The sequence below is a fragment of the Triticum urartu genome, chromosome 5A (assembly GCF_056163025.1).
Source record: "Triticum urartu cultivar PI428250 chromosome 5A, HENAU_Tu73, whole genome shotgun sequence".
Classification (NCBI taxonomy): domain Eukaryota; kingdom Viridiplantae; phylum Streptophyta; class Magnoliopsida; order Poales; family Poaceae; genus Triticum; species Triticum urartu.
In genome coordinates this window covers 573,334,094-573,348,444 of record NC_141877.1, presented here as the reverse complement: position 1 = coordinate 573,348,444, position 14,351 = coordinate 573,334,094, and the positions used below count along the sequence as shown (strand labels likewise).

Here is a 14,351-nt window from a genome sequence, read left to right as displayed (position 1 = left end):
CGCTTTCATTTCCTTATCTTTCTATTACCTGCTTATTTGCAAATACAGAAAAAAAATAGTTTTGATTCTAAGATCTGAGATCCTTTTTTTTTGCGGCGTAAGATCTGAGATTCTAAGTGAAACTGCCTTCCCTCGCATGCCCAGATCGGTGTAAGCCCAAATCATGAACGTTCGTACCCTACATTTTTTGAATTGCAATTTTACAGAGAGATGATATAAATAGTTACCCCATATGAAACATTCTTGATACAAACTAAATTACAAATTGCTGGTTTGGTACTACCTGGATCCACGAGCTAACTACCTAGATAGCTTAGCTGGTTCTCACAAAACCCTGACACGTACCTGTAATTTACATACGATGATAGCTAGCCTGACTCTGCTCACACAAAGTCACAAGTTTATTTACTACATCAGCAGGCTATCAAAACCACGATGCCAAGAAGTTCGGCCATCAGAGGCTCTGAAGCACGTCGCGCATGGCCGGGCGCGGCCTGCACACGGCCTCGAGCGGCACGACCTTGGGGATGGTGAGCCCGCCGCCCTCCGTCATGTCCACCTCCGCGCCGTCCACGCGCTCCCAGTCGAAGCACTGCACCAGCGTGGCCAGCACCATGCCGATAGTCCGCAGCGCCAGCGTCTCCCCGGGGCACCGCCGCCGGCCCAACCCGAACGGGATCATGAACCGCCCCTCCGCCTTCCCGTCCTCGAACCGCTCCGGGACGAACTCCAGCGGCCGCTCCCACGCCGCGGGGTCCCGGTGGATGGCGTACGCGTTCACCATCAGCATCGTGCCGCTCGGCACGTTGTAGCCGCCCACCTTGCAGTCCGCCGAGGACTCGTGCGGCAGCAGCATCGGCGCCGCCGGGTACAGCCGCAGCGTCTCGCTCACGATGCACTGCAGGTAGGCGAGCCGCGGCACGTCGTCGGCGGTCACCAGCCGGGAGGTGCCCACGGACGCGTCGATCTCGGCCTGCGCCTTTTTGAGCGCCGCCGGGTGGTTCAGCAGCAGCGACATCGCCCACTCCGTCGTCGTCGACGTGGTCTCCGTTCCGGCCCCAAATAAATTCTGCACATAGTCCATTGAGAAAACGAGGGTTATTGGTGAGATGGTGGCGTGAGTAATTCTGCAGAGAATTCACCAAGAAAATGAGTGCAGTGAGATCGTGACATGAGTATGATTGCCTCCACGAGTTTTAGTTTATCAGATTGGGGAGAAGAGACATTACAATCGTCGGTGCACTGTCACAAAGCACAACAGCCAAAGTCTGCTCACTTGCGCACTGACATGACATGTTGGATCCATCCAACCAAGTGATATGGCGTTATCTACCGTGCTGGCTAGCTAGTGACCCACTGACCACTCAAGTACTGAACCCATATACACCACGATAGTATTCTTGTCCCATATGCTCCTGCAGTCCCTACGCCGCGTGGCCTCTAGTAGTATTTCACGATGCATGATAAATAAAAAATTAGAGTGATGGCTAGACTATATCTGGCCATGGGCCGGGCCGGGCCGGGCCTAAAAAAGCCCATGGCAGAAAACTGAGGCCCAGGCCCTACCATCGGGCCTACTTTTCAAGCCCAAGCCCGACCCATCTGGTAAAAAGCCCTGAAAAGCCCTTAGGGCTTAGGGTCGTGGGCTGGGCCTCTTCCTTAAAATGTCAATATGCTAAGCCCAAGCCCGCCCAGGCCCTGCTAGTGGGCTCAAAACTCAGGCCCCAGCCCGGCCCACGGTCAAGCCCATCGGGCCTAGGCCCTGGATTTTAGGGCTGGGCCTGGGTGGGCCGACAGGGCCGGGCCTGAGATGGCCAGGACTAGGCTAGACTGACTCGTCGTGCTGCTGTCTGTCTGTTGACTTAATCTTAAAGGATGTACTGGTAGCTACCTCCGTCATGGTTTATAAGTCTTATTTGTATTTTGTGTCAATTTTTGACTAAAAATTTAACTAACAAAATATTAATGCATGTTATAAAAATGATATCATAAAAAACTATATTATTGGATTTATATTTGACCATAGTTTTTAATTATATTATTTTTTATGACATGCATTAGCATTTTGTTGGTTAAATTTAAGAATAAATTTTGGCACGGAATACAAAAATGATTAATAAATCAAGACGAACGTAGTAATTGCCTTGGTGAAGACAAATTAAGACATAGAAGGATCTATAGATGTGCTTTAGTTATTGCACATCTAAAATGAGTTACTAAATTATAAGAAAAATAAAAAAATACTTGCATAAATTTTAACGTAAAATCAAGCTTAGATGTACAATACTTGAAACATATCTAGATAATCCCTCCGTCCGGTGAAGAGTGTATATCTAGCTTTAAAATTTGTCCACAAAAGAATGTACTTCTATTTTCCTAATGCACTTTAAAGTAGGAAAATAATACTTCTCTCTTATCACACGGCAATTAAGACCAATAGCAATCTACACATAATCTTCTTAATTTGTACATGCACTTAGCTCATTGGGGGTTGGATAATTAAAGATGAGAGAGATGGTGGCTTGCACCTTTCCAATGCATTTTTTACTCAAATCCATAACTTGTCCTAAAATTTATAGATGTACACTCTTCACCGGTTAGCAAAATTGTAGTAGTAATTAACATATATTAGAGATAGACCAAGCGAGAAGAGGAGGTGGAAACAGGATAGCTCACCGCGCAGAGAGCCATGATCATGGTATCGGTGTACACCTCCGGCTCCGTCTTCTGCAGAGTGAGCAGCACGGCGATCATGCTCTTCTTGTCGCCTTCGGTGCCAGCGTCGTCGAGCCTCCGGCGCTCGTTGTCGATGAGACGCAGCATGAAGGCGTCCCTCCTGCTCACGGCGGCCAGGATCTTGTTCCTAACGCCGAACACGTCGAACCACCGCAACACCGGCAGGTAATCCCACGTGTTGGCGGCGCCGAGGTACGGGATGAGCTCGTCCACCACCTTCTTGAACTCCTGGGCCTCCACGGACATGTCCGTGTCGGCGTCGGCCTCCGACCGGGTCGCCTTGGTCTGGGCGATGGTCTCCATGAGCACGCTGAGGGAGAGCTCGAAGAGCCTCCGCTTCAGCTGGACCCGCGCGGCGCCATCGCCGCCGGGGGACGCCGCGGCGGCGCGGAACAGCCGGCGCGTCATGGCGCGCACCTCGCCGGCGATGACGCCAGACATGCAGGCGACGCGGTGCGCGGAGAGCAGCTGCACGGCGGCGACGCGGCGGAGGTTGCGCCAGTGCGGGCCGTAGCTGGACGTGACGAGCGCGGCGCCGTCGAAGGAGACGAGCAGCTGCGAGGGGAACCGGGGCCGGTTGGCGAACGTCACGTCGTGCTCCGTGAAGCACTCCCTGGCGCACTCCGCCGAGGAGACCACAACGGCGCGGCGCGAGCCGAGCCGCAGCGAGAAGACCGGGCCGAGGCGCGCGGCGAGGCGGTGCAGCGCGGCATGGAACGGCTTCTCCAGGAGGTGGAGGTGGCCGAGGAACGGGATGGCCGGGGGGCTCGGCGGCAGCTGCGCGGCGCCCTTGCCGCCGCGCCGGCAATTGCCCAGAACGTAGTGGGTCAGGAAGAGGAAGGCGATGGTGAGGATGGCAATGTACGCCTTATCCATGGCTAACAGAGTGGTCCGGGGGAGGTGATGTGTCTCGAGCCGTGACACTTGAGGTCTCGGGTTGATTGGATGTGTGTGCTGTGTGGCAGTGGCAGCATCCTGCATGGCGGCCTATATATAGCGCGCGCGCTTCGCCTTGTTCTAGAAGGCTCAGCGTAGCGCCATGCCTGCGGTACAGTTTGCATACGCCATGCCTGACGTCCATGGCGATGAGGTGGGCTAAGCCAGAGTTTTTAGGGCTCGTGTCACGATGGTTCGTACGTGGAGGCCGTGGCTTTGTCTTGTTGCTCGTGCGTCGCTGGCTCGAGATCCCTCTTTCCTCTCGGCTGCAAAGGCCAACTCGAACTGGATCTGGTGGGGATTTTTCTTTGGAAGCAAGCAACTCTCAACGGGAGCCATGTCAATGAGGTGGACTCCATCAGAGTTTTTCCTTTGGTGGTGTCACAATGCATGGTTCGATCGTGGTTCGTACATGGAGGGCGAGGCCAAGCCAAACTGTATCTGGTGGGCTTTTCCTTTGGAAACAAGGAACTCTCAACGAGAACCATGTCGATGAAACAAAGCATGTGCACCATGTGCACATCCAGTCAATTTTGTTGTGCTGCGCACGCTATTGAAGTCCGGGGCTGTTTGGTTCTAGGACTAGTATTGCCATATATTATCACACATTTTGCCAAACTTACCTAAGGTTAGTTCATCAAAGTGAGAGCTATAAGTTGGCAAGCCTAAGGGAATTTTGCCATATTTTTTGTGTGTATACCATGTGGGGCCCAAGTGTGGCTTGTCAAAGATGTGGCTTGAACCAAACATTCACCTAAGTTGATCAAACTTACCTAACCTTAGGTGTGGCAATCTTTGGCAAAGTTTAGTCACAAACCAAACAGCCCCTCCATTTTTCACTCCCAGCTGAGCAGCTATGAGTTCTAGGCATCTTCAACACCGACCCGCAAACATATCGCATGCGTTCGGACCGTGGAAGCCATCCAACACGATCATGTGTCGATCCGTGGCGCGGTCCGGATGCGATTTCTCCTACAAATCAGAGACAAACATGGCGGGTTTTGCGGAAGTTCGGACTGATCCCATACCCAGTTCTGACCGCCTTGAACCACCAAAAGCCCCTCCCCCCTCTCGTGCATTTTCGGTCAGTGCCGCTCTAGAGCGTCAGCGCCTGAATTCATGCCCGGCCAGAACGGACGCGACCACTCACTGACGCTAGCATTGAAGCAACGCACCAGCCGAGAGAACGCCGCTCCCGGTGCAGGCGACTGTCGCACGTTCAAACAACACGGCGGCTGCATATCCGTCAGTCTGCCAGCCACATTGGTAGCACGTGGTTGCCGAGGCGTCTCCACCGGCGTCACCCATGTGTCCCTCTGCCGCCCACCATTGCTATATAAACCGATGCCTCAGCTATAGCCGCAGTCATCCGCCTTCGATCCCTCTCCGCACCACTCCCATCATGGATTCCTCCCCCGCCAAAGCTCTCTAGATGGGGCTGGTGTCGGACCAAAAGAAGGAGATGACCGCCATTGATACGTCCATTTTGCATCATGCTTTTATATCGATATTTATTGCATTATGAGCTATTATTACACATTATGTCACAACACTTATGCCTATTCTCTCTTATTTTACAAGGTTTACATAAAGAGGGAGAATGCCGGCAGCTGGGATTCTAGGCTGGAAAAGGAGCAAATATTAGAGACCTATTCTGCACAGCTCCAAAAGTCATGAAACTTCACGGAAGCTATTTTCAGAATATATAAAAAATACCGAGCGCAAGAAGTTCCAGAGGGGGCTCACACCCTGGCCACAAGGGTGGGGAGCGCGCCCCCCCTGCCTCGTGGGCCCCCTAGTGGCCCTCCGATGCCCATCTTCTGCTATATGGAGTCTTTCGTTGAGGAAAAAATCATAAGAAAACTTTCGGGACGAGACTCCGCCGCCACGAGGCGGAACCTTGGCGGAATCAATCTAGGGCTCCGGCGGAGCTGTTCTGCCGGGGATACTTCCCTTCGGGAGGGGGAAATCATCGCCATCGTCATCACCAACGCTCCTCTCATTGGGAGGGGGCCAATCTCCATCAACATCTTCACCAGCACCATCTCCTCTCAAACCCTAGTTCATCTCTTGTATCCAATTCCTGTCTCTAAGTCTGGGATTGGTACCTGTAGGTTGCTAGTAGTGTTGATTACTCCTCGTAGTTGATACTAGTTGGTTTATTTGGTGGAAGATCATATGTTCAGATCCTATATGCATATTAATACCCCTCTGATTATGAACATGAATATGCTTTGTGAGTAGTTACAATTGTTTCCGAGGACATGGGAGAAGTCTTGCTATTAGTAGTAATGTGAATTTGGTATTCGTTCGATATTTTGATGAGATGTATGTTGTCTCTCCTCTAGTGGTGTTACGTGAACGTCGACTCTACATGACATTTCACCATTATTTGGGCCTAGAGGAAGGCATTAGGAAGTAATAAGTAGATGATGGGTTGCTAGAGTGACAGAAGATTAAACCCTAGTTTATGTGTTGCTTCATAAGGGGCTGATTTGGATCCATATGTTTCATGCTATGGTTAGGTTTACCTTAATACTTCTGTTGTAGTTGCGGATGCTTGCAATGGGGATTAATCATAAGTGTGATGCTTGTCCAAGTAAGGACAGCACCCAAGCACCGGTCCACCCACATATCAGATTATCAAAATACCGCACGCGAATCATATGAACGTGATGAAAACTAGCTTGACGATAATTCCCATGTGTCCTCGAGAGTGCTTTACTTCATATAAGAGTTTGTCCAGGCTTGTCCTTTGCTACAAAAAGGATTGGGCCACCTTTCTGCACTTTATTTACTTTTGTTACTTGTTGCTCGTTACAAATTATCTTATCACAAAACTATATGTTATCTATAATTTCAGTGCTTGCAGAGAATACCTTGCTGAACCGCTTATCATTTCCTTCTGCTCCTCATTGGGTTCGACACTCTTACTTATCGAAAGGACTACGATAGATCCCCTATAATTGTGGGTCATCAAGACTCTTTTCTGGCACCGTTGTCGGGGAGTGAAGCGCCTTTGGTAGGTGGAATTTGGTAAGGAAAAATTTATATAGTGTGCTGAAATTTACTGTCACTTGTTACTATGGAAAGTAATCCTCTGAGGGGCTTGTTCGGGGTATCTTCACCTCGACCAGTAGAGCAAAGAGTTGCTCCTCAACCTACTCAACCTACTGAACCTACTGAAAATGAAAATGTCTACTTTGAAATTCCTTCGGGTATGGTAGAAAAACTACTAGCTAATCCTTTTGCAGGAGATGGAACATTACATCCTGATGAGCACCTAACATATGTGGATGAAGTTTGTGGATTATTTAAGCTTGCAGGTATGCCCAATGATGTTATCAAGAAGAAGGTCTTCCCTTTATCTTTGAAGCGAGATGCATTGACATGGTATAGGCTATGTGATGATATGGGATCATGGAACTACAAATGATTGAAATTGGAATTTCATCAGAAGTTTTATCCTATACATCTTGTTCATCGTGATCGCAATTATGTATATAATTTTTGGCCTCGCGAAGGAGAAAGCATCGCTCAAGCTTGGGGGAGGCTTAAATCAATGTTATATTCATGCCCCAATAATGAGCTCTCAAGAGAAATGATTATCCAAAAAAATTATGCTCGGCTTTCTGGTAACAATCACACCATGCTCGATACTTCTTGTGCTGGCTCTTTTATGATGAATACTATTGAATTCAAATGGGATTTATTGGAAAGAACTAAACGCAACTATGAAGATTGGGATCTCGACGAAGGTAAGGAGTCAGGTATGACACCTAAGTTTGATTGTGTTAAATCTTTTATGGATACCGATGTTTTCCGTAAATTTAGTACTAAATATGGACTAGACTCTGAGATAGTAGCTTCTTTCTGTGAATCTTTTGATACTCATGTTGATCTCCCTAAGGAGAAGTGGCTTAAATATCATCCTCTCATAGAAGTAAAAGTAGTCGCACGTATTAAAATTGAAGAAAATACTATCACTTATAATGATCCTAATATTCATACTGCTTATGTTGAGAAACCACATTTTCCTGTTAGGATAAAAGATCATGCTAAAGCTTCAACTGTGGTTCGTAAAAGCAATATTAGAACCTATACACCTCCTGAGCAAGTTAAAGTTGAACCTAATATTGCTATTGTTAAGGATCTCTTGGCTGATAATATTGATGGGCATGTTATTTATTTCTGTGATGAAACTGCTAGAATTGCTAAACCCTATGCTAAAGATAAACATAGACTTGTAGTAGGCATGCCTATTATTTCTGTTTAAATAGGGGATCATTGTTATCATGGCTTGTGTGATATGGGTGCTAGTGCTAGTGCAATACCTATTGACTTATACAAAGAAATTATGCATGATATTGCACCTGCTGAGTTAGAAGATATTGATGTCACAATTAAACTTGCCAATAGAGATACTATTTCACCAATTGGGATTGTTAGAGATGTTGAAGTCTTGTGTGGAAAAACTAAATATCCTGCTGATTTTCTTGTTCTTGGTTCCCCACAAGATAGTTTTTGTCCCATTATATTTGGTAGACCCTTCTTAAACACTGTTAATGCTAGGATAGACTGCAAAAAGGATGTTGTTACTATTGGTTCAGGTGATATTTCTCATGAGTTTAACTTTTCTAAATTTCGTAGACAACACCATGAAGAGGAATTGCCTAGTAAAGATGAAATTAATGGTCTTGCTTCTATTGCCGTACCTCCTAGTGATCCTTTAGAACAATATTTGCTAGACCACGAAAATGATATGTTTATGAATGAAAGAAGGGAAATGGATGAAGTGTTCTTTAAACAGGGACCTATTCTGAAACACAACTTGCCTGTTGAAATTTTAGGGGATCCTCCTCCACCCAAGGGTGATCTCGTGTTTGAGCTTAAACCATTGCCTGATGCTCTTAAATATGCTTATCTTGATGAAAAGAAGATATATCATGTTATAATTAGTGCTAACCTTTCAGAGAAGGAGGAAGAAAAATTATTGAAAACTCTGAAGAAGCACCGTGCTGCTATTGGATATACTCTTGATGATCTTAAGGGAATTAGTCCCACTCTATGTCAACACAAAATAAATTTGGAGAAAGATGCCAAACCAGTTATTGATCACCAACGACGGCTGAATCCTAAGATGAAAGAAGTGGTAAGGAAAGAAATACTAAAGCTCCTTGAGGAAGGTATAATTTATCCCGTTGCTGATAGTCAGTGGGTAAGTCTTGTCCATTGTGTTCCTAAGAAGGGAGGTATTACTGTCGTTCCTAATGATAAAGATGAATTGATTCCCAGATCGTTACCCCTTACGTTTCATTGATCAAACGCTAGAAAGATTATGCAAACATACACATTTTTGCTTTCTAGATGGTTATTCTGGTTTCTCTCAAATACCTGTGTCAGCTGATGATCAATCAAAGACCACTTTTACTTGCCCTTTCGGTACCTTTGCTTATAGACGTATGCCTTTTGGTTTATGTAATGCACCTGCTACCTTTCAAAGATGCGTGATGGCTATATTCTCTGACTTTTGTGAAAAGAATTGTGAGGTTTTCATGGACGATTTCTCCATTTATGGATCCTCTTTTGATGATTTCTTAAGCAACCTTGATCGAGTTTTGCAGAGATGTGAAGAAACTAACCTTGTCTTGAATTGGGAGAAGTGCCACTTTATGGTTAATGAAGATATTGTCTTGGGGCATAAAATTTCTGAAAGGGGCATTGAAGTTCATAAAGCTAAAGTTGATGCTATTGAAAAGATGACGTGTCCCAAGGACATCAAAGGTATAAGAAATTTCCTTGGTCATGCCGGTTTTTATAGGTGGTTCATTCAGGACTTCTCAAAAATTTCTCGGCCTCTGACTAATTTATTACAAAAATATATACCATTCGTCTTTGATGATGATTGTGTAGAAGCATTTGAAATACTTAAGAAAGCATTGATCTCTGCACCTATTGTTCAGCCACCTGATTGGAATTTACCTTTTGAAATTATGTGTGATGCTAGTGATTATGTTGTAGGTGCTGTTCTAGGGCAAAGAGTTGATAAGAAATTAAATGTTATTCAATATGCTAGTAAAACTCTAGACAATGCCCAGAGAAATTATGCTACTACTGAAAAAGAATTCTTAGTAGTTGTATTTGCTTGTGATAAGTTCAGACCTTATATTGTTGATTCTAAAGTAACTATTCACACGGATCATATGCTGCAATTAAATATCTTATGAAAAAGAAAGATGCTAACCTAAACTTATTAGATGGGTTCTCTTGCTACAAGAATTTGATTTGCATATTATTGATAGAAAGGGAGCTGAGAACCCCGTTGCAGATAACTTGTCTAGGTTAGAAAATGTTCTTGATGACCCACTACCTAATGATGATAGCTTTCCTGATGAACAATTAAATATCATAAATGCTTCTCATACTGCCCCATGGTATGCTGATTATGCTAATTACATTGTTGCTAAATTTATATCACCTAGTTTCACATACCAGCAAAAGAAAAAGTTTTTCTATGATATAAGACATTACTTTTGGGATGACCCACATCTCTATAAAGAAGGAGTAGATGGTGTTATTAGGCATTGTGTACCTGAGCATGAACAGGAACAGATCCTACGCAAGTGTCACTCTGAAGCTTATGGAGGACACCACGCTGGAGATAGAACTGCACATAAGGTATTGCAATCCGGTTTTTATTGGCCTACTCTCTTCAAGGATGCCCGTAAGTTTGTCTTATCTTGTGATGAATGTCAAAGAATTGGTAATATTAGTAGACATCAAGAAATGCCTATGAATTATTCACTTGTTATTGAACCATTTGATGTTTGGGGCTTTAATTATATGGGACATTTTCCTGCCTCTAATGGATATACACATATTTTAGTTGTTGTTGATTACGTTACTAAGTGGGTAGAAGCTATTCCAACTAGTAGTGTTGATCATAACACCTCTATTAAGATGCTTAAAGAAGTTATTTTTCTGAGGTTTGGAGTCCCTAGATATTTAATGACTGATGGCGGTTCACATTTTATTCATGGTGCTTTCCGTAAAATGCTTGCTAAGTATGATGTTAATCATAGAATTGCATCTCCTTATCACCCACAGTCTAGTAGTCAAGTAGAATTGAGTAATAGAGAACTCAAATTAATTTTGCAAAAGACTGTTAATAGATCTAGAAAGAATTGGTCCAAGAAACTTGATGATGCATCATGGGCCTATAGAACTGCATATAAAAATCCTATGGGTATGTCTCCGTATAAAATGGTTTATGGAAAAGCATGTCACTTACCTCTCGAACTAGAACATAAGGCTTATTGGGATATTAAAGAGCTCAATTATGATTTCAAACTTGCCAGTGAGAAAAGGTCATTTGACATTAGCTCACTTGATGAATGGAGAACCCAAGCCTATGAGAATGCCAAATTGTTTAAAGAAAAAGTTAAAAGATGGCATGACAAAAGGATACAAAATTGTGAGTTTAATGTGGGTGATTATGTATTGCTATAAAACTCTCGTTTGAGATTTTTTGCAGGAAAACTTCTCTATAAATGGGAAGGTCCTTACGTTATCGAGGAGGTCTATCGTTCCGGTGCCATAAAAATCAACAACTTCGAAGGCACAAATCCGAAGGTGGTGAACGGTCAAAGAATCAAATATTATATCTCAGGTAATCCTATAAATGTTGAAACCAATGTTATTGAAACTGTAACCCCAGAGGAATACATAAGGGACACTTTCCACAACGTTTCAGACTCTGAAAAGGAATAGGTATGTGGTACGATAAGTAAACCGACTCCAAAACAGTTCTAATGGCAATTTTTCTCCGTTTGGGAATATTTAGAAAAATAGAAAAATAAGAAGCAGTCCAGGAAGGACACGAGGGCTCCACGAGGGTGGAGGGCGCGCCCCCTGCCTCGTGGGCACCTCGTGTGCTCTCCGGACTCTGTTTTCTTGCACGATACGTATTTTGGTCGGTAAAAATTCATTATTTAGTCTCCCAAAGGTTTTGACCTCCGTATCACGCAAATATCTCCTGTCTTTGTTTCGAGCTGTTCTGCTGCAGATTAGAGCAACATGTCGTCCCAGGATTCGAAAGGAGAAAGCTATGTGGCTGATTACCTTGCAGATCCTAAGGTCTATGGGGATGTGGAGCATTGTGGTTGGACTACGGAAGAAGAAGAGGACTATGAACCCAAGGGAAGGGAGGAGACGAGCTCAGAAGAAGATGAAGTCCCATTACCTCAACCTGGGGACATGCATGTGGAGTTCAAAAAGTCAAGCCTCCCGGATAGAGTAAAGAAACCTAAGATCGAGTTTATCCCTTTTCGCCTCTTGCAGGAAAACAAGCAGGAACTATGCAAAAAGATACTAAGACTGGAGCAGGAGATCGATGACCTAAGGGACCAAAATTCTGTCCTCAAGCGCAAATTAAGGAAGAAGCCTACGCCATCAACAAAACCATCACCTTCTTCACCCAAAGAAGAACTGAGCATCTGGTATGGGCACTCCCCTTGGCAATTGCCAAGCTTGGGGGAGGTGCCCCGGTATCGTATCACCATCACTTTTATCTTTACCATTTTTCTTAGTTCGATCCTTTCGATAATATTTTGATCTAGTACAATAAAGTTTTAGTATGATCTAGTTGTGAGTTTTGCTTTATGATCTTCCTATGTAATCGAGTCCGTGAGCTATATAATAAATATTAGTGTTGAGTCAAGGGCTTGATTATCTTGCTATGATCTTGAGTGAATAAAAGAAAAGAGAAAGAATAAAAAAATAAAAGAGATCATATGGATCTTATGGAGAGTAATGAGCTCACATATAAAGAGTATGATGATTAAAAGTTGTTGAGAGTTGACAAACATAGTTTTGGTCATCGTTGCAATTAATAGGAAGTAATAAAGAAAGAGAGGTTCACATATAAATACACTATCTTGGACATCTTTTATGATTGTGAGCACTCATTAAAATATGACATGCTAAAGAGTTGACGTTGGACAAGGAAGACAACATAATGGGTTATGTGTTCTTACATCTGAGATAAATTATATTGTCTTGGATCATCCAATATGATTGAGCTTGCCTTTCCCCTCATGCTAGCCAAATCATTTGCACCAAGTAGAGATACTACTTGTGCTTCCAGATATCCCTAAACCTAGTTTTGCCATGAGAGTCCACCATATCTACCTATGGATTGAGTAAGATCCTTCAAGTAAGTTGTCATCGGTGCAAGCAATAAAAATTGCTCTCTAAATATGTATGACTTATTAGTGTGGGAGAAAATAAGCTTTATATGATCTTGTGATGTGGAAGAAATAAAAGCGACGGACTGCATAATAAAGGTCCATATCACAAGTGGCAATATAAAGTGACGTTCTTTCACATTATGAATTTGTGCATCCAACCATAAAAGCGCATGACAACCTCTGCTTCCCTCTGCGAAGGGCCTATCTTTTACTTTTATCTCCCACCTTACATACGAGTCATGGTGATCTTCACCTTTCCTTTTTTACATTTTATCTTTTGGCAAGCACAATATGTTGGAAAGATCCTAGTATATATGGCTAATTGGATGTGAGTTTTCATGAACTATTATTGTTGACATTACCCTTGAGGTAAAATGTTGGGAGGCAAAACTATAAGCCCCTATCTTTCTCCGTGTCCGATTAAAACTCCATACCCATAAGTATTGCGTGAGTGTTAGCAATTGTGAAAGACTATATGATAGTTGAGTATGTGGATTTGCTGAAAAGCTCTTATATTGACTTTTTCCTATGTTATGATAAATTGCATTTGCTTCAATGACTAAGATTATAGTTTGTTAGTTTTCAATGAAATTATGATTCATACTTGAAATTGTGATTGAATTGTTACTTTAGCATAAGAGATCATATGACAATAATTATATAAGCTATTGTTCTAAGAATGATCAAGATGCCCTCATGTCCGTATTTTATTTTTATCGACACCACTATCTCCAAACATGTGGACATATTTTTCGATTTCGGCTTTCGCTTGAGGACAAGCGAGGTCTAAGCTTGGGGGAGTTGATACGTCCATTTTGCATCATGCTTTTATATCGATATTTATTGCATTATGGGTTGTTATTACACATTATGTCACAACACTTATGCCTATTCTCTCTTATTTTACAAGGTTTACATAAAGAGGGAGAATGCCGACAGCTGGGATTCTGGGCTGGAAAAGGAGCAAATATTAGAGACCTATTCTGCACAGCTCCAAAAGTCCTGAAACTTCACAGAAGCTATTTTTAGAATATATAAAAAATACTGAGCGCAAGAAGTTCCAGAGGGGGCCCACACCCTGGCCATGAGGGTGGGGGCGCGCCCTACCCCCCTGGGCGCGCCTCCCTGCCTCGTGGCCCCCCTGGTGGCCCTCCGATGCCCATCTTCTGCTATATGGAGTCTTTCATTAAGGAAAAAATCATAAGCAAGCTTTCGGGACGAGACTCCGCCACCATGATACGTCTCCAACGTATCTATAATTTATGAAGTATTCATGCTATTATATTATCAACCTTGGATGTTTTATATGCATTTATATGCTATTTTATATGATTCTTGGGACTAACCTATTAACCTAGTGCCTAGTGCCAGTTTCTATTTTTTTCCTTGTTTTTAAGTTTTACAGAAAAGGAATATCAAACGGAGTCCAAT

The 14,351-nt window shown here is 43.7% G+C and overlaps 1 protein-coding gene across 1 annotated transcript; it reads right to left on the bottom strand.

Annotated features, from left to right (window-relative positions):
* Nucleotides 1-211: 211 nt before the first annotated feature.
* LOC125508581 (cytochrome P450 81Q32) lies at nt 212-3,642 on the bottom strand. Its single transcript, XM_048673333.2, has 2 exons — nt 2,677-3,642; nt 212-1,069 (listed from the first exon to the last, which is right to left on the bottom strand). Exons 1-2 carry the CDS (start codon nt 3,610-3,612, stop codon nt 455-457), a joined length of 1,551 nt encoding a protein of 516 aa, XP_048529290.2. The 5' UTR covers nt 3,613-3,642; the 3' UTR covers nt 212-454.
* Nucleotides 3,643-14,351: the final 10,709 nt, after the last annotated feature.